The sequence below is a fragment of the Haliotis rufescens genome, unplaced genomic scaffold (assembly GCF_023055435.1).
Source record: "Haliotis rufescens isolate VD_foot unplaced genomic scaffold, xgHalRufe1.0.p SCAF_2, whole genome shotgun sequence".
In the NCBI taxonomy this organism is placed as follows: domain Eukaryota; kingdom Metazoa; phylum Mollusca; class Gastropoda; order Lepetellida; family Haliotidae; genus Haliotis; species Haliotis rufescens.
In genome coordinates, this window is record NW_025963890.1 from 21,617,234 (window position 1) to 21,641,155 (window position 23,922).

At 41.5% G+C, this 23,922-nt stretch overlaps 1 protein-coding gene and 36 non-coding genes across 37 annotated transcripts; 18 read left to right on the forward strand and 19 right to left on the reverse strand.

Moving 5' to 3' along the window:
* Positions 1–179: 179 nt before the first annotated feature.
* On the forward strand, positions 180–272 carry Trnay-gua. The gene is made up of 2 exons: positions 180–216; positions 237–272. It is a non-coding gene; the product is annotated as a tRNA-Tyr (tRNA).
* A 186-nt stretch (positions 273–458) lies between these two features.
* Positions 459–582, reverse strand: Trnal-caa. Its single transcript has 2 exons — positions 545–582; positions 459–504 (listed from the first exon to the last, which is right to left on the reverse strand). It is a non-coding gene; the product is annotated as a tRNA-Leu (tRNA).
* An 846-nt stretch (positions 583–1,428) lies between these two features.
* Positions 1,429–1,552, reverse strand: Trnal-caa. Its single transcript has 2 exons — positions 1,515–1,552; positions 1,429–1,474 (listed from the first exon to the last, which is right to left on the reverse strand). It is a non-coding gene; the product is annotated as a tRNA-Leu (tRNA).
* Positions 1,553–2,118: 566 nt separating this feature from the next.
* On the forward strand, positions 2,119–2,211 carry Trnay-gua. The gene is made up of 2 exons: positions 2,119–2,155; positions 2,176–2,211. It is a non-coding gene; the product is annotated as a tRNA-Tyr (tRNA).
* A 188-nt stretch (positions 2,212–2,399) lies between these two features.
* Trnal-caa lies at positions 2,400–2,523 on the reverse strand. Its single transcript has 2 exons — positions 2,486–2,523; positions 2,400–2,445 (listed from the first exon to the last, which is right to left on the reverse strand). It is a non-coding gene; the product is annotated as a tRNA-Leu (tRNA).
* Positions 2,524–3,089: 566 nt separating this feature from the next.
* On the forward strand, positions 3,090–3,182 carry Trnay-gua. Its single transcript has 2 exons — positions 3,090–3,126; positions 3,147–3,182. It is a non-coding gene; the product is annotated as a tRNA-Tyr (tRNA).
* Positions 3,183–3,369: 187 nt separating this feature from the next.
* On the reverse strand, positions 3,370–3,493 carry Trnal-caa. Its single transcript has 2 exons — positions 3,456–3,493; positions 3,370–3,415 (listed from the first exon to the last, which is right to left on the reverse strand). It is a non-coding gene; the product is annotated as a tRNA-Leu (tRNA).
* Positions 3,494–4,059: 566 nt separating this feature from the next.
* Trnay-gua lies at positions 4,060–4,152 on the forward strand. The gene is made up of 2 exons: positions 4,060–4,096; positions 4,117–4,152. It is a non-coding gene; the product is annotated as a tRNA-Tyr (tRNA).
* Positions 4,153–4,339: 187 nt separating this feature from the next.
* On the reverse strand, positions 4,340–4,463 carry Trnal-caa. Its single transcript has 2 exons — positions 4,426–4,463; positions 4,340–4,385 (listed from the first exon to the last, which is right to left on the reverse strand). It is a non-coding gene; the product is annotated as a tRNA-Leu (tRNA).
* Positions 4,464–5,029: 566 nt separating this feature from the next.
* Trnay-gua lies at positions 5,030–5,122 on the forward strand. Its single transcript has 2 exons — positions 5,030–5,066; positions 5,087–5,122. It is a non-coding gene; the product is annotated as a tRNA-Tyr (tRNA).
* A 187-nt stretch (positions 5,123–5,309) lies between these two features.
* Positions 5,310–5,433, reverse strand: Trnal-caa. The gene is made up of 2 exons: positions 5,396–5,433; positions 5,310–5,355 (listed from the first exon to the last, which is right to left on the reverse strand). It is a non-coding gene; the product is annotated as a tRNA-Leu (tRNA).
* Positions 5,434–5,999: 566 nt separating this feature from the next.
* Positions 6,000–6,092, forward strand: Trnay-gua. The gene is made up of 2 exons: positions 6,000–6,036; positions 6,057–6,092. It is a non-coding gene; the product is annotated as a tRNA-Tyr (tRNA).
* Positions 6,093–6,279: 187 nt separating this feature from the next.
* Positions 6,280–6,403, reverse strand: Trnal-caa. Its single transcript has 2 exons — positions 6,366–6,403; positions 6,280–6,325 (listed from the first exon to the last, which is right to left on the reverse strand). It is a non-coding gene; the product is annotated as a tRNA-Leu (tRNA).
* A 566-nt stretch (positions 6,404–6,969) lies between these two features.
* On the forward strand, positions 6,970–7,062 carry Trnay-gua. Its single transcript has 2 exons — positions 6,970–7,006; positions 7,027–7,062. It is a non-coding gene; the product is annotated as a tRNA-Tyr (tRNA).
* Positions 7,063–7,249: 187 nt separating this feature from the next.
* Trnal-caa lies at positions 7,250–7,373 on the reverse strand. The gene is made up of 2 exons: positions 7,336–7,373; positions 7,250–7,295 (listed from the first exon to the last, which is right to left on the reverse strand). It is a non-coding gene; the product is annotated as a tRNA-Leu (tRNA).
* A 566-nt stretch (positions 7,374–7,939) lies between these two features.
* Positions 7,940–8,032, forward strand: Trnay-gua. Its single transcript has 2 exons — positions 7,940–7,976; positions 7,997–8,032. It is a non-coding gene; the product is annotated as a tRNA-Tyr (tRNA).
* A 4,416-nt stretch (positions 8,033–12,448) lies between these two features.
* LOC125381881 (mitotic apparatus protein p62-like) lies at positions 12,449–13,087 on the reverse strand. The gene has a single exon (XM_048399219.1). It carries the CDS (start codon positions 13,085–13,087, stop codon positions 12,449–12,451), a length of 639 nt encoding a protein of 212 aa, XP_048255176.1.
* A 1,353-nt stretch (positions 13,088–14,440) lies between these two features.
* Positions 14,441–14,533, forward strand: Trnay-gua. The gene is made up of 2 exons: positions 14,441–14,477; positions 14,498–14,533. It is a non-coding gene; the product is annotated as a tRNA-Tyr (tRNA).
* A 187-nt stretch (positions 14,534–14,720) lies between these two features.
* On the reverse strand, positions 14,721–14,844 carry Trnal-caa. The gene is made up of 2 exons: positions 14,807–14,844; positions 14,721–14,766 (listed from the first exon to the last, which is right to left on the reverse strand). It is a non-coding gene; the product is annotated as a tRNA-Leu (tRNA).
* A 566-nt stretch (positions 14,845–15,410) lies between these two features.
* Positions 15,411–15,503, forward strand: Trnay-gua. The gene is made up of 2 exons: positions 15,411–15,447; positions 15,468–15,503. It is a non-coding gene; the product is annotated as a tRNA-Tyr (tRNA).
* Positions 15,504–15,690: 187 nt separating this feature from the next.
* Trnal-caa lies at positions 15,691–15,814 on the reverse strand. Its single transcript has 2 exons — positions 15,777–15,814; positions 15,691–15,736 (listed from the first exon to the last, which is right to left on the reverse strand). It is a non-coding gene; the product is annotated as a tRNA-Leu (tRNA).
* A 566-nt stretch (positions 15,815–16,380) lies between these two features.
* On the forward strand, positions 16,381–16,473 carry Trnay-gua. Its single transcript has 2 exons — positions 16,381–16,417; positions 16,438–16,473. It is a non-coding gene; the product is annotated as a tRNA-Tyr (tRNA).
* A 187-nt stretch (positions 16,474–16,660) lies between these two features.
* Positions 16,661–16,784, reverse strand: Trnal-caa. The gene is made up of 2 exons: positions 16,747–16,784; positions 16,661–16,706 (listed from the first exon to the last, which is right to left on the reverse strand). It is a non-coding gene; the product is annotated as a tRNA-Leu (tRNA).
* Positions 16,785–17,350: 566 nt separating this feature from the next.
* On the forward strand, positions 17,351–17,443 carry Trnay-gua. The gene is made up of 2 exons: positions 17,351–17,387; positions 17,408–17,443. It is a non-coding gene; the product is annotated as a tRNA-Tyr (tRNA).
* A 186-nt stretch (positions 17,444–17,629) lies between these two features.
* Trnal-caa lies at positions 17,630–17,753 on the reverse strand. The gene is made up of 2 exons: positions 17,716–17,753; positions 17,630–17,675 (listed from the first exon to the last, which is right to left on the reverse strand). It is a non-coding gene; the product is annotated as a tRNA-Leu (tRNA).
* Positions 17,754–18,319: 566 nt separating this feature from the next.
* Positions 18,320–18,412, forward strand: Trnay-gua. The gene is made up of 2 exons: positions 18,320–18,356; positions 18,377–18,412. It is a non-coding gene; the product is annotated as a tRNA-Tyr (tRNA).
* Positions 18,413–18,599: 187 nt separating this feature from the next.
* On the reverse strand, positions 18,600–18,723 carry Trnal-caa. Its single transcript has 2 exons — positions 18,686–18,723; positions 18,600–18,645 (listed from the first exon to the last, which is right to left on the reverse strand). It is a non-coding gene; the product is annotated as a tRNA-Leu (tRNA).
* Positions 18,724–19,289: 566 nt separating this feature from the next.
* On the forward strand, positions 19,290–19,382 carry Trnay-gua. The gene is made up of 2 exons: positions 19,290–19,326; positions 19,347–19,382. It is a non-coding gene; the product is annotated as a tRNA-Tyr (tRNA).
* A 187-nt stretch (positions 19,383–19,569) lies between these two features.
* Trnal-caa lies at positions 19,570–19,693 on the reverse strand. Its single transcript has 2 exons — positions 19,656–19,693; positions 19,570–19,615 (listed from the first exon to the last, which is right to left on the reverse strand). It is a non-coding gene; the product is annotated as a tRNA-Leu (tRNA).
* A 566-nt stretch (positions 19,694–20,259) lies between these two features.
* Positions 20,260–20,352, forward strand: Trnay-gua. The gene is made up of 2 exons: positions 20,260–20,296; positions 20,317–20,352. It is a non-coding gene; the product is annotated as a tRNA-Tyr (tRNA).
* A 187-nt stretch (positions 20,353–20,539) lies between these two features.
* On the reverse strand, positions 20,540–20,663 carry Trnal-caa. Its single transcript has 2 exons — positions 20,626–20,663; positions 20,540–20,585 (listed from the first exon to the last, which is right to left on the reverse strand). It is a non-coding gene; the product is annotated as a tRNA-Leu (tRNA).
* A 561-nt stretch (positions 20,664–21,224) lies between these two features.
* On the forward strand, positions 21,225–21,317 carry Trnay-gua. Its single transcript has 2 exons — positions 21,225–21,261; positions 21,282–21,317. It is a non-coding gene; the product is annotated as a tRNA-Tyr (tRNA).
* Positions 21,318–21,503: 186 nt separating this feature from the next.
* On the reverse strand, positions 21,504–21,627 carry Trnal-caa. The gene is made up of 2 exons: positions 21,590–21,627; positions 21,504–21,549 (listed from the first exon to the last, which is right to left on the reverse strand). It is a non-coding gene; the product is annotated as a tRNA-Leu (tRNA).
* A 561-nt stretch (positions 21,628–22,188) lies between these two features.
* Trnay-gua lies at positions 22,189–22,281 on the forward strand. The gene is made up of 2 exons: positions 22,189–22,225; positions 22,246–22,281. It is a non-coding gene; the product is annotated as a tRNA-Tyr (tRNA).
* Positions 22,282–22,467: 186 nt separating this feature from the next.
* Trnal-caa lies at positions 22,468–22,591 on the reverse strand. The gene is made up of 2 exons: positions 22,554–22,591; positions 22,468–22,513 (listed from the first exon to the last, which is right to left on the reverse strand). It is a non-coding gene; the product is annotated as a tRNA-Leu (tRNA).
* A 566-nt stretch (positions 22,592–23,157) lies between these two features.
* Trnay-gua lies at positions 23,158–23,250 on the forward strand. Its single transcript has 2 exons — positions 23,158–23,194; positions 23,215–23,250. It is a non-coding gene; the product is annotated as a tRNA-Tyr (tRNA).
* Positions 23,251–23,437: 187 nt separating this feature from the next.
* Trnal-caa lies at positions 23,438–23,561 on the reverse strand. The gene is made up of 2 exons: positions 23,524–23,561; positions 23,438–23,483 (listed from the first exon to the last, which is right to left on the reverse strand). It is a non-coding gene; the product is annotated as a tRNA-Leu (tRNA).
* Between the last annotated feature and the right edge of the window lie 361 nt (positions 23,562–23,922).

The following is a 23,922-nucleotide window of genomic DNA, read 5'->3' on the forward strand; positions in this document are numbered from 1 at the left end:
TTGGTGTAAGGAGACATATTTGTATGTGAGGTTGAAATGAACCTTCAATAATATTAAGCAGGTTGCTGCCCATAACACACTGTCGCCCAGGAGGAAGTAGGTGAGCAGTCAAGCGAGGAAAGTCCTATTGATTTGAGAGAAAATCAGCCTAGCTATTAAAACGAACTCAAATGTCAGCACCCGTGATAGCTCAGTTGGTAGAGCGGAGGACTGTAGTGGCAAGGCTGTAATTGGCAATCCTTAGGTCGCTGGTTCAAATCCGGCTCGCGGGACAACTTTTTGTATCAATCACCAATTTATGAAGAACGAACATCGTTTCATTTGCATGTTTGTACCATTAATCACATTTTTACGTACCAGTCTTCCAAAATGATACCAGGACTCGCACATGTCTGCTATTATCCAAATGAAGGCAATATGCTTTAGGAAAGGCCATGTTTGAAGGGAGAAAAAAAGTGTGTCAGAAGTGGGATTTGAACCCACGCCCACATTCGTGGACCAGAACACCCGTATCTCCACTATGGGAGAAGGTCTGATGCAATACCTTGAGTCTGGCGCCTTAGACCGCTCGGCCATCCTGACAACGATGTTGAAAGTGATAACTCTACGCTTTTGTAGAGACAAACCATGGACAAACATGTTGCCGTTTTTCAGTCATGTTGATTCTACCTACAACCCTGCATGCATTTGGGATAGTTTCAGAGCTACTCATTTCATCATTCAATCTGTGTTCTTGTCAATTTCACGCCTTTCCGTTTCAACGTAAGTGATGTGATGGATTGACTCTTCATGCAACTCTCGATTGTCACGAGGTTTGGGCTTGCCATATGGTCTTCACACGTTTCAAACAAATAACAGTGTTGCACGTTCAGGTTGTCTTCACCTGGTGGAGCATGATTTTAAGGATTAGGCTCTCTGTTAAAAGATACCATACTGACCGCTGGATATTTCAACTTGTCCGACTGGAGATTGGTGTAAGGAGACATATTTGTATGTGAGGTTGAAATGAACTTTCAATAATATTAAGCAGGTTGCTGCCCATAACACACTGTCGCCCAGGAGGAAGTAGGTGAGCAGTCAAGCGAGGAAAGTCCTATTGATTTGAGAGAAAATCAGCCTAGCTATTAAAACGAACTCAAATGTCAGCACCCGTGATAGCTCAGTTGGTGGAGCGGAGGACTGTAGTGGCAAGGCTGTAATTGGCAATCCATAGGTCGCTGGTTCAAATCCGGCTCGCGGGACAACTTTTTGTATCAATCACCAATTTATGAAGAACGAACATCGTTTCATTTGCATGTTTGTACCATTAATCACATTTTTACGTACCAGTCTTCCAAAATGATACCAGGACTCGCACATGTCTGCTATTATCCAAATGAAGGCAATATGCTTTAGGAAAGGCCATGTTTGAAGGGAGAAAAAAAAGTGTGTCAGAAGTGGGATTTGAACCCACGCCCACATTCGTGGACCAGAACACCCGTATCTCCACTATGGGAGAAGGTCTGATGCAATACCTTGAGTCTGGCGCCTTAGACCGCTCGGCCATCCTGACAACGATGTTGAAAGTGATAACTCTACGCTTTTGTAGAGACAAACCATGGACAAACATGTTGCTGTTTTTCAGTCATGTTGATTCTACCTACAACCCTGCATGCATTTGGGATAGTTTCAGAGCTACTCATTTCATCATTCAATCTGTGTTCTTGTCAATTTCACGCCTTTCCGTTTCAACGTAAGTGATGTGATGGATTGACTCTTCATGCAACTCTCGATTGTCACGAGGTTTGGGCTTGCCATATGGTCTTCACACGTTTCAAACAAATAACAGTGTTGCACGTTCAGGTTGTCTTCACCTGGTGGAGCATGATTTTAAGGATTAGGCTCTCTGTTAAAAGATACCATACTGACCGCTGGATATTTCAACTTGTCCGACTGGAGATTGGTGTAAGGAGACATATTTGTATGTGAGGTTGAAATGAACCTTCAATAATATTAAGCAGGTTGCTGCCCATAACACACTGTCGCCCAGGAGGAAGTAGGTGAGCAGTCAAGCGAGGAAAGTCCTATTGATTTGAGAGAAAATCAGCCTAGCTATTAAAACGAACTCAAATGTCAGCACCCGTGATAGCTCAGTTGGTAGAGCGGAGGACTGTAGTGGCAAGGCTGTAATTGGCAATCCTTAGGTCGCTGGTTCGAATCCGGCTCGCGGGACAACTTTTTGTATCAATCACCAATTTATGAAGAACGAACATCGTTTCATTTGCATGTTTGTACCATTAATCACATTTTTACGTACCAGTCTTCCAAAATGATACCAGGACTCGCACATGTCTGCTATTATCCAAAATGAAGGCAATATGCTTTAGGAAAGGCCATGTTTGAAGGGAGAAAAAAAAGTGTGTCAGAAGTGGGATTTGAACCCACGCCCACATTCGTGGACCAGAACACCCGTATCTCCACTATGGGAGAAGGTCTGATGCAATACCTTGAGTCTGGCGCCTTAGACCGCTCGGCCATCCTGACAACGATGTTGAAAGTGATAACTCTACGATTTTGTAGAGACAAACCATGGACAAACATGTTGCCGTTTTTCAGTCATGTTGATTCTACCTACAACCCTGCATTTATTTGGGATAGTTTCAGAGCTACTCATTTCATCATTCAATCTGTGTTCTTGTCAATTTCACGCCTTTCCGTTTCAACGTAAGTGATGTGATGGATTGACTCTTCATGCAACTCTCGATTGTCACGAGGTTTGGGCTTGCCATATGGTCTTCACACGTTTCAAACAAATAACAGTGTTGCACGTTCAGGTTGTCTTCACGTGGTGGAGCATGATTTTAAGGATTAGGCTCTCTGTTAAAAGATACCATACTGACCGCTGGATATTTCAACTTGTCCGACTGGAGATTGGTGTAAGGAGACATATTTGTATGTGAGGTTGAAATGAACCTTCAATAATATTAAGCAGGTTGCTGCCCATAACACACTGTCGCCCAGGAGGAAGTAGGTGAGCAGTCAAGCGAGGAAAGTCCTATTGATTTGAGAGAAAATCAGCCTAGCTATTAAAACGAACTCAAATGTCAGCACCCGTGATAGCTCAGTTGGTAGAGCGGAGGACTGTAGTGGCAAGGCTGTAATTGGCAATCCATAGGTCGCTGGTTCAAATCCGGCTCGCGGGACAACTTTTTGTATCAATCACCAATTTATGAAGAACGAACATCGTTTCATTTGCATGTTTGTACCATTAATCACATTTTTACGTACCAGTCTTCCAAAATGATACCAGGACTCGCACATGTCTGCTATTATCCTAATCAAGGCAATATGCTTTAGGAAAGGCCATGTTTGAAGGGAGAAAAAAAAGTGTGTCAGAAGTGGGATTTGAACCCACGCCCACATTCGTGGACCAGAACACCCGCATCTCCACTATGGGAGAAGGTCTGATGCAATACCTTGAGTCTGGCGCCTTAGACCGCTCGGCCATCCTGACAACGATGTTGAAAGTGATAACTCTACGATTTTGTAGAGACAAACCATGGACAAACATGTTGCCGTTTTTCAGTCATGTTGATTCTACCTACAACCCTGCATTTATTTGGGATAGTTTCAGAGCTACTCATTTCATCATTCAATCTGTGTTCTTGTCAATTTCACGCCTTTCCGTTTCAACGTAAGTGATGTGATGGATTGACTCTTCATGCAACTCTCGATTGTCACGAGGTTTGGGCTTGCCATATGGTCTTCACACGTTTCAAACAAATAACAGTGTTGAACGTTCAGGTTGTCTTCACCTGGTGGAGCATGATTTTAAGGATTAGGCTCTCTGTTAAAAGATACCATACTGACCGCTGGACATTTCAACTTGTCCGACTGGAGATTGGTGTAAGGAGACATATTTGTATGTGAGGTTGAAATGAACCTTCAATAATATTAAGCAGGTTGCTGCCCATAACACATTGTCGCCCAGGAGGAAGTAGGTGAGCAGTCAAGCGAGGAAAGTCCTATTGATTTGAGAGAAAATCAGCCTAGCTATTAAAAAGAACTTAAATGTCAGCACCCGTGATAGCTCAGTTGGTAGAGCGGAGGACTGTAGTGGCAAGGCTGTAATTGGCAATCCTTAGGTCGCTGGTTCAAATCCGGCTCGCGGGACAACTTTTTGTATCAATCACCAATTTATGAAGAACGAACATCGTTTCATTTGCATGTTTGTACCATTAATCACATTTTTACGTACCAGTCTTCCAAAATGATACCAGGACTCGCACATGTCTGCTATTATCCAAATGAAGGCAATATGCTTTAGGAAAGGCCATGTTTGAAGGGAGAAAAAAAAGTGTGTCAGAAGTGGGATTTGAACCCACGCCCACATTCGTGGACCAGAACACCCGTATCTCCACTATGGGAGAAGGTCTGATGCAATACCTTGAGTCTGGCGCCTTAGACCGCTCGGCCATCCTGACAACGATGTTGAAAGTGATAACTCTACGCTTTTGTAGAGACAAACCATGGACAAACATGTTGCCGTTTTTCAGTCATGTTGATTCTACCTACAACCCTGCATGCATTTGGGATAGTTTCAGAGCTACTCATTTCATCATTCAATCTGTGTTCTTGTCAATTTCACGCCTTTCCGTTTCAACGTAAGTGATGTGATGGATTGACTCTTCATGCAACTCTCGATTGTCACGAGGTTTGGGCTTGCCATATGGTCTTCACACGTTTCAAACAAATAACAGTGTTGAACGTTCAGGTTGTCTTCACCTGGTGGAGCATGATTTTAAGGATTAGGCTCTCTGTTAAAAGATACCATACTGACCGCTGGACATTTCAACTTGTCCGACTGGAGATTGGTGTAAGGAGACATATTTGTATGTGAGGTTGAAATGAACCTTCAATAATATTAAGCAGGTTGCTGCCCATAACACATTGTCGCCCAGGAGGAAGTAGGTGAGCAGTCAAGCGAGGAAAGTCCTATTGATTTGAGAGAAAATCAGCCTAGCTATTAAAAAGAACTTAAATGTTAGCACCCGTGATAGCTCAGTTGGTAGAGCGGAGGACTGTAGTGGCAAGGCTGTAATTGGCAATCCTTAGGTCGCTGGTTCAAATCCGGCTCGCGGGACAACTTTTTGTATCAATCACCAATTTATGAAGAACGAACATCGTTTCATTTGCATGTTTGTACCATTAATCACATTTTTACGTACCAGTCTTCCAAAATGATACCAGGACTCGCACATGTCTGCTATTATCCAAATGAAGGCAATATGCTTTAGGAAAGGCCATGTTTGAAGGGAGAAAAAAAAGTGTGTCAGAAGTGGGATTTGAACCCACGCCCACATTCGTGGACCAGAACACCCGTATCTCCACTATGGGAGAAGGTCTGATGCAATACCTTGAGTCTGGCGCCTTAGACCGCTCGGCCATCCTGACAACGATGTTGAAAGTGATAACTCTACGCTTTTGTAGAGACAAACCATGGACAAACATGTTGCCGTTTTTCAGTCATGTTGATTCTACCTACAACCCTGCATGCATTTGGGATAGTTTCAGAGCTACTCATTTCATCATTCAATCTGTGTTCTTGTCAATTTCACGCCTTTCCGTTTCAACGTAAGTGATGTGATGGATTGACTCTTCATGCAACTCTCGATTGTCACGAGGTTTGGGCTTGCCATATGGTCTTCACACGTTTCAAACAAATAACAGTGTTGAACGTTCAGGTTGTCTTCACCTGGTGGAGCATGATTTTAAGGATTAGGCTCTCTGTTAAAAGATACCATACTGACCGCTGGACATTTCAACTTGTCCGACTGGAGATTGGTGTAAGGAGACATATTTGTATGTGAGGTTGAAATGAACCTTCAATAATATTAAGCAGGTTGCTGCCCATAACACATTGTCGCCCAGGAGGAAGTAGGTGAGCAGTCAAGCGAGGAAAGTCCTATTGATTTGAGAGAAAATCAGCCTAGCTATTAAAAAGAACTTAAATGTTAGCACCCGTGATAGCTCAGTTGGTAGAGCGGAGGACTGTAGTGGCAAGGCTGTAATTGGCAATCCTTAGGTCGCTGGTTCAAATCCGGCTCGCGGGACAACTTTTTGTATCAATCACCAATTTATGAAGAACGAACATCGTTTCATTTGCATGTTTGTACCATTAATCACATTTTTACGTACCAGTCTTCCAAAATGATACCAGGACTCGCACATGTCTGCTATTATCCAAATGAAGGCAATATGCTTTAGGAAAGGCCATGTTTGAAGGGAGAAAAAAAAGTGTGTCAGAAGTGGGATTTGAACCCACGCCCACATTCGTGGACCAGAACACCCGTATCTCCACTATGGGAGAAGGTCTGATGCAATACCTTGAGTCTGGCGCCTTAGACCGCTCGGCCATCCTGACAACGATGTTGAAAGTGATAACTCTACGATTTTGTAGAGACAAACCATGGACAAACATGTTGCCGTTTTTCAGTCATGTTGATTCTACCTACAACCCTGCATTTATTTGGGATAGTTTCAGAGCTACTCATTTCATCATTCAATCTGTGTTCTTGTCAATTTCACGCCTTTCCGTTTCAACGTAAGTGATGTGATGGATTGACTCTTCATGCAACTCTCGATTGTCACGAGGTTTGGGCTTGCCATATGGTCTTCACACGTTTCAAACAAATAACAGTGTTGCACGTTCAGGTTGTCTTCACCTGGTGGAGCATGATTTTAAGGATTAGGCTCTCTGTTAAAAGATACCATACTGACCGCTGGACATATCAACTTGTCCGACTGGAGATTGGTGTAAGGAGACATATTTGTATGTGAGGTTGAAATGAACCTTCAATAATATTAAGCAGGTTGCTGCCCATAACACACTGTCGCCCAGGAGGAAGTAGGTGAGCAGTCAAGCGAGGAAAGTCCTATTGATTTGAGGTAAAATCAGCCAAGCTATTAAAACGAACTCATATGTCAGCACCCGTGATAGCTCAGTTGGTAGAGCGGAGGACTGTAGTGGCAAGGCTGAAATTGGCAATCCTTAGGTCGCTGGTTCAAATCCGGCTCGCGGGACTACTTTTTGTATCAATCACCAATTTATGAAGAACGAACATCGTTTCATTTGCATGTTTGTACCATTAATCACATTTTTACGTACCAGTCTTCCAAAATGATACCAGGACTCGCACATGTCTGCTATTATCCAAATGAAGGCAATATGCTTTAGGAAAGGCCATGTTTGAAGGGAGAAAAAAAAGTGTGTCAGAAGTGGGATTTGAACCCACGCCCACATTCGTGGACCAGAACACCCGTATCTCCACTATGGGAGAAGGTCTGATGCAATACCTTGAGTCTGGCGCCTTAGACCGCTCGGCCATCCTGACAACGATGTTGAAAGTGATAACTCTACGCTTTTGTAGAGACAAACCATGGACAAACATGTTGCCGTTTTTCAGTCATGTTGATTCTACCTACAACCCTGCATGCATTTGGGATAGTTTCAGAGCTACTCATTTCATCATTCAATCTGTGTTCTTGTCAATTTCACGCCTTTCCGTTTCAACGTAAGTGATGTGATGGATTGACTCTTCATGCAACTCTCGATTGTCACGAGGTTTGGGCTTGCCATATGGTCTTCACACGTTTCAAACAAATAACAGTGTTGCACGTTCAGGTTGTCTTCACGTGGTGGAGCATGATTTTAAGGATTAGGCTCTCTGTTAAAAGATACCATACTGACAGCTGGACATTTCAACTTGTCCGACTGGAGATTGGTGTAAGGAGACATATTTGTATGTGAGGTTGAAATGAACCTTCAATAATATTAAGCAGGTTGCTGCCCATAACACACTGTCGCCCAGGAGGAAGTAGGTGAGCAGTCAAGCGAGGAAAGTCCTATTGATTTGAGAGAAAATCAGCCTAGCTATTAAAACGAACTCAAATGTCCGCACCCGTGATAGCTCAGTTGGTAGAGCGGAGGACTGTAGTGGCAAGGCTGAAATTGGCAATCCTTAGGTCGCTGGTTCAAATCCGGCTCGCGGGACTACTTTTTGTATCAATCACCAATTTATGAAGAACGAACATCGTTTCATTTGCATCTTTGTACCATTAATCACATTTTTACGTACCAGTCTTCCAAAATGATACCAGGACTCGCACATGTCTGCTATTATCCAAATGAAGGCAATATGCTTTAGGAAAGGCCATGTTTGAAGGGAGAAAAAAAAGTGTGTCAGAAGTGGGATTTGAACCCACGCCCACATTCGTGGACCAGAACACCCGTATCTCCACTATGGGAGAAGGTCTGATGCAATACCTTGAGTCTGGCGTGTTTTTTTTGTTTTGTTTTTTCTTGATAAAATTTATTCACTTGAACGTATTACAGACGCAGACAGTGCTGACACTGCCACCACAAAAATAAAAAGGTTATCACAGAAGTAGGGTGGCAGTGGATAACATTCCGATTCTACAGACAGAAAATATGAGAAATAGTTTTTTACATTTGATTATATCTAAACACGTCTTTACATATACAAAAAGAGGAATGCAGATTGAACATGCTCTTTACACGTTACATGTTTCTATTCTAGAGGAGGTTTGAGAACAATCTCATTTCCATCTAATGTGATAAATGTATTGGTCATTATATATCTTTGAATAAAGATATGTAATTGATTCATTTTTGAATAGTGAAACAACAAAAAGCTGAAATGACGCTTAATCAAAGATTTGAAAAAAGCTTTCATGTGAAATGAGATTGTTTCCTGACTCATAATAACTCTTCTTTTAAATACAGCAATTCGATATATTGACAATACAATGTTCATGAAGGGTTTACATGACAACTTCTTTTCTGGCAGGAATCCAAGAGGTATAATTGTCCAAGACTAAACCCTGAATCTTGACAAACATCTGTCAACATGTCAATTAATAGAGATTGCAAGGAAGATAACTCTTGGCAGAAGATAAACAAATGTAAAATGTCCTCTGTTTCATTTTGACACACAGGACAAACATCAGTGTTTGACAATCCAATTTTGCACAGTTTATCATATGTAAAGATAATATTGTGAGCAATTTTAAAATCCAACTGTATAGAGTCTGTTGATTTATCTTTCTGCCACACATTCAGCCAAATATCTTTCCAATTAATGTCCAAAGCAATATTATTCCAAAAAGAAATAGCAACTGGCTTATTGAAGTGTTTTTGTCTGAATATTTCGTAGCAAAATTTAGCTGTTAAAACTTCAACTGACATGTCCTGTCCATCAATCGTGCAGAAGATGTCTCCCGAGGGAAGGTTTTTGCCAACATCAGACAAAATGATATTTTTCCATTCTGATGGAAGCGCGTATAAAATGATTGCATAGCATTGTTGTATAGTGTTTATGTCCATTTCAGGTAAAGTATCATGTACAATGTCTACAATAATTTGTGAGGACATGAATTTTGGAATTACTTCAAAACAAATATGTTTAATACAAATAATTCCACTTGAAATAAACGATTGAAACATTAATGTTTTTCCATTGAAAGTAATTAATGGATTTTTGAAAAGTGGTTGATTCATGATATCATCTACATTTTGAAGCAAGGGTCTTTTCCCTCCAGTAATTCCATTCCATGCAGATAATAGCTCAGCATAAAATGGGCTTATGTCTTGTAAATCACCCTTATTATGTTCAAGAGATAAAACATGAATTCCCAAGTTCATTTTCAGAAGATGTGACATAAAATATAGCATTGTTTGTTTCCAAATACAATTAAGCTGGGAATTAGAAAAAGCCCTCAGCAACTTAAGTCTCAGTGCATATTTTTTAAAACACAACTTTGGTATATTCAGACCACCATCTAAACAAATACCAATACAGGTATCTGATGTTATTTGGGCAGTTTTATTGTGCCACAAGAATTTACTCAACATCTGAGTAAATCTATGCTCAACCCATTGTGGGACAGGTAGTACAGTAAACGCATACCATAAGCGGGAACTCATAAGGATATTTATTACAACTGCTCTACCCTGTAGAGTAAGTTGTCTACGTAACCATGAATTTAACAATGTTTGAATTTTGTCCATTTTCTTTCTCCAATTCAACGTTTCACACATTGCTTTATCCTTGCCGAAATAAATGCCTAATATTTCAACACAATCTTTTTTTATTTTAACCGGGACGTTGATTGAACAGCCACGAAGGTTATTTTTACCCAATAACAAAACTTCTGATTTTTCGATGTTGATTTTTGCTCCCGTTCCTTCACAGTATGAGTTAACTGTGCTAAATGTTTCTTCGACGGAGTTGACATCTGAAACAGTGATTGAAGTGTCATCAGCATGTTGATATATCAAAGAATAAATGTCATTGTTGATACTTATTCCGCGGATTTCAGGATTGTTCTTAACTAGGAGATTAAGTGGCTCTGACACCAAAACGTACAGCATGGAGCTCATTGGATCTCCTTGACGAACACCACGAGTTAAAGGAAAATAAGGCGTCAAATGGCCTTTGCATTTAACAGAACTATGCATATCAGTATAGAGAATTTTAATCCATGAAATGAAGGAATCTCCAAAGTTAAATCTTCTGAGAATTTGAAATAAGTATTGATGTGAGACCCTGTCAAAAGCTTTCTCTTGATCTATTTTGATGAGATATGAATCATCATCATCACGATTATTTACAATGTCAATAACATCTCTTAGGGAGTGAAGGTTGTTAGCTATGTCTCTTCCTGGTACACAGCAAGATTGCTCAGGGGAGACAATTGAGGACATGACAGTTCGTAATCTTAATGACAACACTCTGGATATTAGTTTACAATCTACATTTATCAATGAAATAGGCCTGTAACATTTAATGTCTCTCTTGTCACCTTTCTTTTTATAAAATAAACTAATTATACTCTTTTTCATGGTACGTGAAAGACTGTTTTCTTTGTGTACACAATCGACAACTTGTATGAAGAAGTGGCATAAAATGTTCCAAAACTTCAAATAAAACTCAACTGTTAGACCATCTGGGCCTGGTGATTTATTTTTCTGCATACCTTTGAGTGCCACGGTAAGCTCACTCTGAGAAATATGTACTTCGCATGAATTCCTCTCATCTTCGGAAAGCTTGTCCTTGATATTATTAACAATGTCCTGTTGTTTTTCTACATTACAGTGTTCAGCAGTGAATAAAGAGGAGTAAAATTGTTGAGCAGTATCCAAGATATCCTCTGTGTTGTTGGCTATTGTACCATCTCCTCTAAATAATTCTTTCATCGAGTTTGCTTGCTGTTTTGTTTTTTCTAGATTTAAAAAGTATGAGGTATTTCTGTCGGAATCGAGAGTCCACTGTGCCTTTGACCTGAGAATAGCTCCTTTGCATTTGTTAATCTCGTATGTCTCCAGCTCATTTTCTATTGATTGTAAAACAGAAGATACATAGCCAGGAATGGAGGATATCTTATGATATTCTTTTCTAAGCTTATTTTGAATGTTAAAATAATCAGCTTTTTCATGATTGCTTTTTTTAGATGCATAATACCTGGAAAACTTTTTGAACTGATATTTCAAGTTATCCGACCATATCAATGGTTCAGTTTTAAGTAAAGGGCACCCTTTTGCCTCTTCTATTATTTCAGTGATCTTTTGATAAAATGCGCAATCGTCAAGAAGCTGATTATTAAAAATCCATACACCAGGACCGCCTTCTATAGGAGAAAAGTCTAACCTTGATACAACAATATTGTGATCACTCACAGAGGAATATCTAATGTAACAGTTGATAATATTTGAAATAAGGTTTCTTGAAACAAATATCAAATCAATCCGAGATTGTTTAATAACTCCTAATACAGACTGTATTCGAGAAAACTCTTTTTTGTCATAGTTCTTGTACCGCCATATATCAATTAGGTTGTTTTTGTGAAGAAAGGTGTTTAACACATTGCTACTTTGGATGTTAAACGTTGTGTTATTGGGACCTTTATCAAGTGAAGGATCAAGAATTTCATTAAAATCTCCAGCGCAAATTAAATGCTCATGATTAACCCATTTCATTAAATTATTGAAAAATAGTATTCTCTCTCTAGGATCGTTTGGGGCATACACATTTAATAAAATCACTGTTTTATCTTCAAGAGATAGAGACGCCTTTAGTAGTCTTCCATCAATGTCTTTTTCAAGCATGGCCACCTTTTCTTCAAAGTCAGGAGATATCAAAAGAGCAACTCCTTTTCTAGCATTACCACCATTAGAGTATAAAATTGTTCCTGGCCATAAATATTTATATTTTTCAATGAATTCATCAGACCAAAAGGTCTCCTGCAAAAAGGCAATATTGACATGGGAGTTCGTTAGTAGAGAGAATACATTTTTTTTATGACATCACGGAGTCCATTCACATTCCATGACCATGTTGTGACCATTGCAAATATAAGTATGACATGTATGTACAAACACATTATTAGTTTATACACCATTCTCAGACACGCCAGATATTTCTCGTCGATCATTAACCTTTTCTTCTTTCTTCTTCTTTTGGTCATCTTTTTTACTTTCTCTCAATTTATTTTTTAAATCATTGTTCTTAAGTACACAGTCTGTGATCTTGGGTTGTAGTTTATTTCTTCTTCCTCTTTTCTTCGAAGATTTGTTCCATTTAGAAGGTGTTATATTTTCATGTCCATCTTGAGGAAACGACTGTCTTATTGTCTTATCCTCACTCTCCATGTAATCTCCAACACTGTTATTTGTACAGGGAATTTCAGAGGCTTCATCAAGTTTTTCCTCTTCATTTTCTTCTCCTTTTTCCTCTATTGGTCCATCTTTGTTCTTTTTCTTTTCTTGAGGTTCAAAGTTCTCAACAGATGAATCATCATTATCTTCATCCCATGACCTTTCAGAGGCTAGTTCCTTTTCTAGCTCCGACTCCTCTGACATGCTGTACTGACCGTTGTCTTCCTCGTCTAGAACACAGCTGCAGCTACCAATAGGTAGAGAGCACAGTTCACAACTACGTTTAAGTGTTCTTTCTCTGTTGCAGTTTTTGGCAATGTGGCCATGTCCGTTGCACTTAAAGCATTTGGTATTTGGGCATTCTTTAACCATATGGTCGACCGAGTTGCATTTAAAACACAATCGTTCTTGATTATTATGAATCACACGAAAGTATCGATATCCATCTAATGTGATGAAACCCATGGAGTATGGCAAGGATTTACACTCGGGGGGGAAAGCGACGCGCACATACCTTGTACCATCAAAAATGTTGGTGCCTTTCAGGGTCCTGTGTTTAATATCACTTTTCAAAGTGATACCCCTTTTGATCAGCATGTTTACAATTTCCTCATCATCAATGTAGGGTGGAAGGTGTAGGAATGATACTACGACGCTTTCACAATGAAGTAACCTGAAGTTAATCGGTGTACCTCCTATTTTCAAGTCATCAGTTTCTGCAAGAATCCTTGCCTCGTTACTGTCTGGGACAGTGACATCATAGCATTCTGTTCCTTTTAGGACGCACGCCCATACATCGGACACATATTCCAATAGCGCACAAGATAATATACTAGCACTAATCACTTCGTTGTTACCAACATTCACTTCAATCGTGCAATCTTTCAGATATTTTCCCGGCATTTTGAACCCAGCGAGCGTGGGAGATTCAAAGACAACCAAAGTCAATAGCATCCACAAACGTGCATGCAAATGTATAAGGTCTTCACACAACTACATATCAAAGTGTTGCCTACCTTGTTAGCGTAAATCTGGTATTCTACGGAACTTGTGAACGATTTAATCTGAGAATCTGTGTTGCTCGATAGTCAGCACGTCCACACACCTCCGAAGCAAGGGAGGTAACCTCTGGCGTGTTAGACCGCTCGGCCATCCTGACAACGATGTTGAAAGTGATAACTCTACGCTTTTGTAGAGACAAACCATGGACAAACATGTTGCCGTTTTTCAGTCATGTTGATTCTACCTACAACCCTGCATGCATTTGGGATAGTTTCAGAGCTACTCATTTCATCATTCAATCTGTGTTCTTGTCAATTTCACGCCTTTCCGTTTCAACGTAAGTGATGTGATGGATTGACTTTTCATGCAACTCTCGATTGTCACGAGGTTTGGGCTTGCCATATGGTCTTCACACGTTTCAAACAAATAACAGTGTTGCACGTTCAGGTTGTCTTCACGTGGTGGAGCATGATTTTAAGGATTAGGCTCTCTGTTAAAAGATACCATACTGACCGCTGGATATTTCAACTTGTCCGACTGGAGATTGGTGTAAGGAGACATATTTGTATGTGAGATTAAAATGAACCTTCAATAATATTAAGCAGGTTGCTGCCCATAACACACTGTCGCCCAGGAGGAAGTAGGTGAGCAGTCAAGCGAGGAAAGTCCTATTGATTTGAGAGAAAATCAGCCTAGCTATTAAAACGAACTCAAATGTCAGCACCCGTGATAGCTCAGTTGGTAGAGCGGAGGACTGTAGTGGCAAGGCTGTAATTGGCAATCCTTAGGTCGCTGGTTCAAATCCGGCTCGCGGGACAACTTTTTGTATCAATCACCAATTTATGAAGAACGAACATCGTTTCATTTGCATGTTTGTACCATTAATCACATTTTTACGTACCAGTCTTCCAAAATGATACCAGGACTCGCACATGTCTGCTATTATCCAAATGAAGGCAATATGCTTTAGGAAAAGCCATGTTTGAAGGGAGAAAAAAAAGTGTGTCAGAAGTGGGATTTGAACCAACGCCCACATTCGTGGACCAGAACACCCGTATCTCCACTATGGGAGAAGGTCTGATGCAATACCTTGAGTCTGGCGCCTTAGACCGCTCGGCCATCCTGACAACGATGTTGAAAGTGATAACTCTACGCTTTTGTAGAGACAAACCATGGACAAACATGTTGCCGTTTTTCAGTCATGTTGATTCTACCTACAACCCTGCATGCATTTGGGATAGTTTCAGAGCTACTCATTTCATCATTCAATCTGTGTTCTTGTCAATTTCACGCCTTTCCGTTTCAACGTAAGTGATGTGATGGATTGACTCTTCATGAAACTCTCGATTGTCACGAGGTTTGGGCTTGCCATATGGTCTTCACACGTTTCAAACAAATAACAGTGTTGCACGTTCAGGTTGTCTTCACCTGGTGGAGCATGATTTTAAGGATTAGGCTCTCTGTTAAAAGATACCATACTGACCGCTGGATATTTCAACTTGTCCGACTGGAGATTGGTGTAAGGAGACATATTTGTATGTGAGATTGAAATGAACCTTCAATAATATTAAGCAGGTTGCTGCCCATAACACACTGTCGCCCAGGAGGAAGTAGGTGAGCAGTCAAGCGAGGAAAGTCCTATTGATTTGAGAGAAAATCAGCCTAGCTATTAAAACGAACTCAAATGTCAGCACCCGTGATAGCTCAGTTGGTAGAGCGGAGGACTGTAGTGGCAATGCTGAAATTGGCAATCCTTAGGTCGCTGGTTCAAATCCGGCTCGCGGGACAACTTTTTGTATCAATCACCAATTTATGAAGAACGAACATTGTTTCATTTGCATGTTTGTACCATTAATCACATTTTTACGTACCAGTCTTCCAAAATGATACCAGGACTCGCACATGTCTGCTATTATCCAAATGAAGGCAATATGCTTTAGGAAAGGCCATGTTTGAAGGGAGAAAAAAAAGTGTGTCAGAAGTGGGATTTGAACCCACGCCCACATTCGTGGACCAGAACACCCGTATCTCCACTATGGGAGAAGGTCTGATGCAATACCTTGAGTCTGGCGCCTTAGACCGCTCGGCCATCCTGACAACGATGTTGAAAGTGATAACTCTACGCTTTTGTAGAGACAAACCATGGACAAACATGTTGCCGTTTTTCAGTCATGTTGATTCTACCTACAACCCTGCATGCATTTGGGATAGTTTCAGAGCTACTCATTTCATCATTCAATCTGTGTTCTTGTCAATTTCACGCCTTTCCGTTTCAACGTAAGTGATGTGATGGATTGACTCTTCATGAAACTCTCGATTGTCACGAGGTTTGGGCTTGCCATATGGTCTTCACACGTTTCAAACAAATAACAGTGTTGCACGTTCAGGTTGTCTTCACGTGGTGGAGCATGATTTTAAGGATTAGGCTCTCTGTTAAAAGATACCATACTGACCGCTGGATATTTCAACTTGTCCGACTGGAGATTGGTGTAAGGAGACATATTTGTATGTGAGATTGAAATGAACCTTCAATAATATTAAGCAGGTTGCTGCCCATAACACACTGTCGCCCAGGAGGAAGTAGGTGAGCAGTCAAGCGAGGAAAGTCCTATTGATTTGAGAGAAAATCAGCCTAGCTATTAAAACGAACTCAAATGTCAGCACCCGTGATAGCTCAGTTGGTAGAGCGGAGGACTGTAGTGGCAAGGCTGAAATTGGCAATCCTTAGGTCGCTGGTTCAAATCCGGCTCGCGGGACAACTTTTTGTATCAATCACCAATTTATGAAGAACGAACATTGTTTCATTTGCATGTTTGTACCATTAATCACATTTTTACGTACCAGTCTTCCAAAATGATACCAGGACTCGCACATGTCTGCTTTTATCCAAATGAAGGCAATATGCTTTAGGAAAGGCCATGTTTGAAGGGAGAAAAAAAAGTGTGTCAGAAGTGGGATTTGAACCCACGCCCACATTCGTGGACCAGAACACCCGTATCTCCACTATGGGAGAAGGTCTGATGCAATACCTTGAGTCTGGCGCCTTAGACCGCTCGGCCATCCTGACAACGATGTTGAAAGTGATAACTCTACGCTTTTGTAGAGACAAACCATGGACAAACATGTTGCCGTTTTTCAGTCATGTTGATTCTACCTACAACCCTGCATGCATTTGGGATAGTTTCAGAGCTACTCATTTCATCATTCAATCTGTGTTCTTGTCAATTTCACGCCTTTCCGTTTCAACGTAAGTGATGTGATGGATTGACTCTTCATGCAACTCTCGATTGTCACGAGGTTTGGGCTTGCCATATGGTCTTCACACGTTTCAAACAAATAACAGTGTTGCACGTTCAGGTTGTCTTCACGTGGTGGAGCATGATTTTAAGGATTAGGCTCTCTGTTAAAAGATACCATACTGACCGCTGGACATTTCAACTTGTCCGACTGGAGATTGGTGTAAGGAGACATATTTGTATGTGAGATTGAAATGAACCTTCAATAATATTAAGCAGGTTGCTGCCCATAACACACTGTCGCCCAGGAGGAAGTAGGTGAGCAGTCAAGCGAGGAAAGTCCTATTGATTTGAGAGAAAATCAGCCTAGCTATTAAAACGAACTCAAATGTCAGCACCCGTGATAGCTCAGTTGGTAGAGCGGAGGACTGTAGTGGCAAGGCTGAAATTGGCAATCCTTAGGTCGCTGGTTCAAATCCGGCTCGCGGGACAACTTTTTGTATCAATCACCAATTTATGAAGAACGAACATCGTTTCATTTGCATCTTTGTACCATTAATCACATTTTTACGTACCAGTCTTCCAAAATGATACCAGGACTCGCACATGTCTGCTATTATCCAAATGAAGGCAATATGCTTTAGGAAAGGCCATGTTTGAAGGGAGAAAAAAAGTGTGTCAGAAGTGGGATTTGAACCCACGCCCACATTCGTGGACCAGAACACCCGTATCTCCACTATGGGAGAAGGTCTGATGCAATACCTTGAGTCTGGCGCCTTAGACCGCTCGGCCATCCTGACAACGATGTTGAAAGTGATAACTCTACGCTTTTGTAGAGACAAACCATGGACAAACATGTTGCCGTTTTTCAGTCATGTTGATTCTACCTACAACCCTGCATGCATTTGGGATAGTTTCAGAGCTACTCATTTCATCATTCAATCTGTGTTCTTGTCAATTTCACGCCTTTCCGTTTCAACGTAAGTGATGTGATGGATTGACTCTTCATGCAACTCTCGATTGTCACGAGGTTTGGGCTTGCCATATGGTCTTCACACGTTTCAAACAAATAACAGTGTTGCACGTTCAGGTTGTCTTCACGTGGTGGAGCATGATTTTAAGGATTACGCTCTCTGTTAAAAGATACCATACTGACCGCTGGATATTTCAACTTGTCCGACTGGAGATTGGTGTAAGGAGACATATTTGTATGTGAGGTTGAAATGAACCTTCAATAATATTAAGCAGGTTGCTGCCCATAACACACTGTCGCCCAGGAGGAAGTAGGTGAGCAGTCAAGCGAGGAAAGTCCTATTGATTTGAGAGAAAATCAGCCTAGCTATTAAAACGAACTCAAATGTCAGCACCCGTGATAGCTCAGTTGGTAGAGCGGAGGACTGTAGTGGCAAGGCTGTAATTGGCAATCCTTAGGTCGCTGGTTCAAATCCGGCTCGCGGGACAACTTTTTGTATCAATCACCAATTTATGAAGAACGAACATCGTTTCATTTGCATCTTTGTACCATTAATCACATTTTTACGTACCAGTCTTCCAAAATGATACCAGGACTCGCACATGTCTGCTATTATCCAAATGAAGGCAATATGCTTTAGGAAAGGCCATGTTTGAAGGGAGAAAAAAAAGTGTGTCAGAAGTGGGATTTGAACCCACGCCCACATTCGTGGACCAGAACACCCGTATCTCCACTATGGGAGAAGGTCTGATGCAATACCTTGAGTCTGGCGCCTTAGACCGCTCGGCCATCCTGACAACGATGTTGAAAGTGATAACTCTACGCTTTTGTAGAGACAAACCATGGACAAACATGTTGCCGTTTTTCAGTCATGTTGATTCTACCTACAACCCTGCATGCATTTGGGATAGTTTCAGAGCTACTCATTTCATCATTCAATCTGTGTTCTTGTCAATTTCACGCCTTTCCGTTTCAACGTAAGTGATGTGATGGATTGACTCTTCATGCAACTCTCGATTGTCACGAGGTTTGGGCTTGCCATATGGTCTTCACACGTTTCAAACAAATAACAGTGTTGCACGTTCAGGTTGTCTTCACGTGGTGGAGCATGATTTTAAGGATTAGGCTCTCTGTTAAAAGATACCATACTGACCGCTGGATATTTCAACTTGTCCGACTGGAGATTGGTGTAAGGAGACATATTTGTATGTGAGGTTGAAATGAACCTTCAATAATATTAAGCAGGTTGCTGCCCATAACACACTGTCGCCCAGGAGGAAGTAGGTGAGCAGTCAAGCGAGGAAAGTCCTATTGATTTGAGAGAAAATCAGCCTAGCTATTAAAACGAACTCAAATGTCAGCACCCGTGATAGCTCAGTTGGTAGAGCGGAGGACTGTAGTGGCAAGGCTGAAATTGGCAATCCTTAGGTCGCTGGTTCAAATCCGGCTCGCGGGACAACTTTTTGTATCAATCACCAATTTATGAAGAACGAACATCGTTTCATTTGCATCTTTGTACCATTAATCACATTTTTACGTACCAGTCTTCCAAAATGATACCAGGACTCGCACATGTCTGCTATTATCCAAATGAAGGCAATATGCTTTAGGAAAGGCCATGTTTGAAGGGAGAAAATAAAGTCTGCCAGAAGTGGGATTTGAACCCACGCCCACATTCGTGGACCAGAACACCCGTATCTCCACTATGGGAGAAGGTCTGATGCAATACCTTGAGTCTGGCGCCTTAGACCGCTCGGCCATCCTGACAACGATGTTGAAAGTGATAACTCTACGCTTTTGTAGAGACAAACCATGGACAAACATGTTGCCGTTTTTCAGTCATGTTGATTCTACCTACAACCCTGCATGCATTTGGGATAGTTTCAGAGCTACTCATTTCATCATTCAATCTGTGTTCTTGTCAATTTCACGCCTTTCCGTTTCAACGTAAGTGATGTGATGGATTGACTCTTCATGCAACTCTCGATTGTCACGAGGTTTGGGCTTGCCATATGGTCTTCACACGTTTCAAACAAATAACAGTGTTGCACGTTCAGGTTGTCTTCACGTGGTGGAGCATGATTTTAAGGATTAGGCTCTCTGTTAAAAGATACCATACTGACCGCTGGATATTTCAACTTGTCCGACTGGAGATTGGTGTAAGGAGACATATTTGTATGTGAGGTTGAAATGAACCTTCAATAATATTAAGCAGGTTGCTGCCCATAACACACTGTCGCCCAGGAGGAAGTAGGTGAGCAGTCAAGCGAGGAAAGTCCTATTGATTTGAGAGAAAATCAGCCTAGCTATTAAAACGAACTCAAATGTCAGCACCCGTGATAGCTCAGTTGGTAGAGCGGAGGACTGTAGTGGCAAGGCTGAAATTGGCAATCCTTAGGTCGCTGGTTCAAATCCGGCTCGCGGGACAACTTTTTGTATCAATCACCAATTTATGAAGAACGAACATCGTTTCATTTGCATCTTTGTACCATTAATCACATTTTTACGTACCAGTCTTCCAAAATGATACCAGGACTCGCACATGTCTGCTATTATCCAAATGAAGGCAATATGCTTTAGGAAAGGCCATGTTTGAAGGGAGAAAATAAAGTGTGCCAGAAGTGGGATTTGAACCCACGCCCACATTCGTGGACCAGAACACCCGTATCTCCACTATGGGAGAAGGTCTGATGCAATACCTTGAGTCTGGCGCCTTAGACCGCTCGGCCATCCTGACAACGATGTTGAAAGTGATAACTCTACGCTTTTGTAGAGACAAACCATGGACAAACATGTTGCCGTTTTTCAGTCATGTTGATTCTACCTACAACCCTGCATGCATTTGGGATAGTTTCAGAGCTACTCATTTCATCATTCAATCTGTGTTCTTGTCAATTTCACGCCTTTCCGTTTCAACGTAAGTGATGTGATGGATTGACTCTTCATGCAACTCTCGATTGTCACGAGGTTTGGGCTTGCCATATGGTCTTCACACGTTTCAAACAAATAACAGTGTTGCACGTTCAGGTTGTCTTCACGTGGTGGAGCATGATTTTAAGGATTAGGCTCTCTGTTAAAAGATACCATACTGACCGCTGGATATTTCAACTTGTCCGACTGGAGATTGGTGTAAGGAGACATATTTGTATGTGAGGTTGAAATGAACCTTCAATAATATTAAGCAGGTTGCTGCCCATAACACACTGTCGCCCAGGAGGAAGTAGGTGAGCAGTCAAGCGAGGAAAGTCCTATTGATTTGAGAGAAAATCAGCCTAGCTATTAAAACGGACTGGTAGCACCCGTGATAGCTCAGTTGGTAGAGCGGAGGACTGTAGTGGCAAGGCTGAAATTGGCAATCCTTAGGTCGCTGGTTCAAATCCGGCTCGCGGGACTACTTTTTGTATCAATCACCAATTTATGAAGAACGAACATCGTTTCATTTGCATCTTTGTACCATTAATCACATTTTTACGTACCAGTCTTCCAAAATGATACCAGGACTCGCACATGTCTGCTATTATCCAAATGAAGGCAATATGCTTTAGGAAAGGCCATGTTTGAAGGGAGAAAAAAAGTGTGTCAGAAGTGGGATTTGAACCCACGCCCACATTCGTGGACCAGAACACCCGTATCTCCACTATGGGAGAAGGTCTGATGCAATACCTTGAGTCTGGCGCCTTAGACCGCTCGGCCATCCTGACAACGATGTTGAAAGTGATAACTCTACGCTTTTGTAGAGACAAACCATGGACAAACATGTTGCCGTTTTTCAGTCATGTTGATTCTACCTACAACCCTGCATGCATTTGGGATAGTTTCAGAGCTACTCATTTCATCATTCAATCTGTGTTCTTGTCAATTTCACGCCTTTCCGTTTCAACGTAAGTGATGTGATGGATTGACTCTTCATGCAACTCTCGATTGTCACGAGGTTTGGGCTTGCCATATGGTCTTCACACGTTTCAAACAAATAACAGTGTTGCACGTTCAGGTTGTCTTCACGTGGTGGAGCATGATTTTAAGGATTAGGCTCTCTGTTAAAAGATACCATACTGACCGCTGGATATTTCAACTTGTCCGACTGGAGATTGGTGTAAGGAGACATATTTGTATGTGAGGTTGAAATGAACCTTCAATAATATTAAGCAGGTTGCTGCCCATAACACACTGTCGCCCAGGAGGAAGTAGGTGAGCAGTCAAGCGAGGAAAGTCCTATTGATTTGAGAGAAAATCAGCCTAGCTATTAAAACGGACTGGTAGCACCCGTGATAGCTCAGTTGGTAGAGCGGAGGACTGTAGTGGCAAGGCTGAAATTGGCAATCCTTAGGTCGCTGGTTCAAATCCGGCTCGCGGGACTACTTTTTGTATCAATCACCAATTTATGAAGAACGAACATCGTTTCATTTGCATGTTTGTACCATTAATCACATTTTTACGTACCAGTCTTCCAAAATGATACCAGGACTCGCACATGTCTGCTATTATCCAAATGAAGGCAATATGCTTTAGGAAAGGCCATGTTTGAAGGGAGAAAAAAAGTGTGTCAGAAGTGGGATTTGAACCCACGCCCACATTCGTGGACCAGAACACCCGTATCTCCACTATGGGAGAAGGTCTGATGCAATACCTTGAGTCTGGCGCCTTAGACCGCTCGGCCATCCTGACAACGATGTTGAAAGTGATAACTCTACGCTTTTGTAGAGACAAACCATGGACAAACATGTTGCCGTTTTTCAGTCATGTTGATTCTACCTACAACCCTGCATGCATTTGGGATAGTTTCAGAGCTACTCATTTCATCATTCAATCTGTGTTCTTGTCAATTTCACGCCTTTCCGTTTCAACGTAAGTGATGTGATGGATTGACTCTTCATGCAACTCTCGATTGTCACGAGGTTTGGGCTTGCCATATGGTCTTCACACGTTTCAAACAAATAACAGTGTTGCACGTTCAGGTTGTCTTCACGTGGTGGAGCATGATTTTAAGGATTAGGCTCTCTGTTAAAAGATACCATACTGACCGCTGGATATTTCAACTTGTCCGACTGGAGATTGGTGTAAGGAGACATATTTGTATGTGAGGTTGAAATGAACCTTCAATAATATTAAGCAGGTTGCTGCCCATAACACACTGTCGCCCAGGAGGAAGTAGGTGAGCAGTCAAGCGAGGAAAGTCCTATTGATTTGAGAGAAAATCAGCCTAGCTATGAAAACGAACTCAAATTTCAGCACCCGTGATAGCTCAGTTGGTAGAGCGGAGGACTGTAGTGGCAAGGCTGAAATTGGCAATCCTTAGGTCGCTGGTTCAAATCCGGCTCGCGGGACAACTTTTTGTATCAATCACCAATTTATGAAGAACGAACATCGTTTCATTTGCATCTTTGTACCATTAATCACATTTTTACGTACCAGTCTTCCAAAATGATACCAGGACTCGCACATGTCTGCTATTATCCAAATGAAGGCAATATGCTTTAGGAAAGGCCATGTTTGAAGGGAGAAAATAAAGTCTGCCAGAAGTGGGATTTGAACCCACGCCCACATTCGTGGACCAGAACACCCGTATCTCCACTATGGGAGAAGGTCTGATGCAATACCTTGAGTCTGGCGCCTTAGACCGCTCGGCCATCCTGACAACGATGTTGAAAGTGATAACTCTACGCTTTTGTAGAGACAAACCATGGACAAACATGTTGCCGTTTTTCAGTCATGTTGATTCTACCTACAACCCTGCATTTATTTGGGATAGTTTCAGAGCTACTCATTTCATCATTCAATCTGTGTTCTTGTCAATTTCACGCCTTTCCGTTTCAACGTAAGTGATGTGATGGATTGACTCTTCATGCAACTCTCGATTGTCACGAGGTTTGGGCTTGCCATATGGTCTTCACACGTTTCAAACAAATAACAGTGTTGCACGTTCAGGTTGTCTTCACGTGGTGGAGCATGATTTTAAGGATTAGGCTCTCTGTTAAAAGATACCATACTGACCGCTG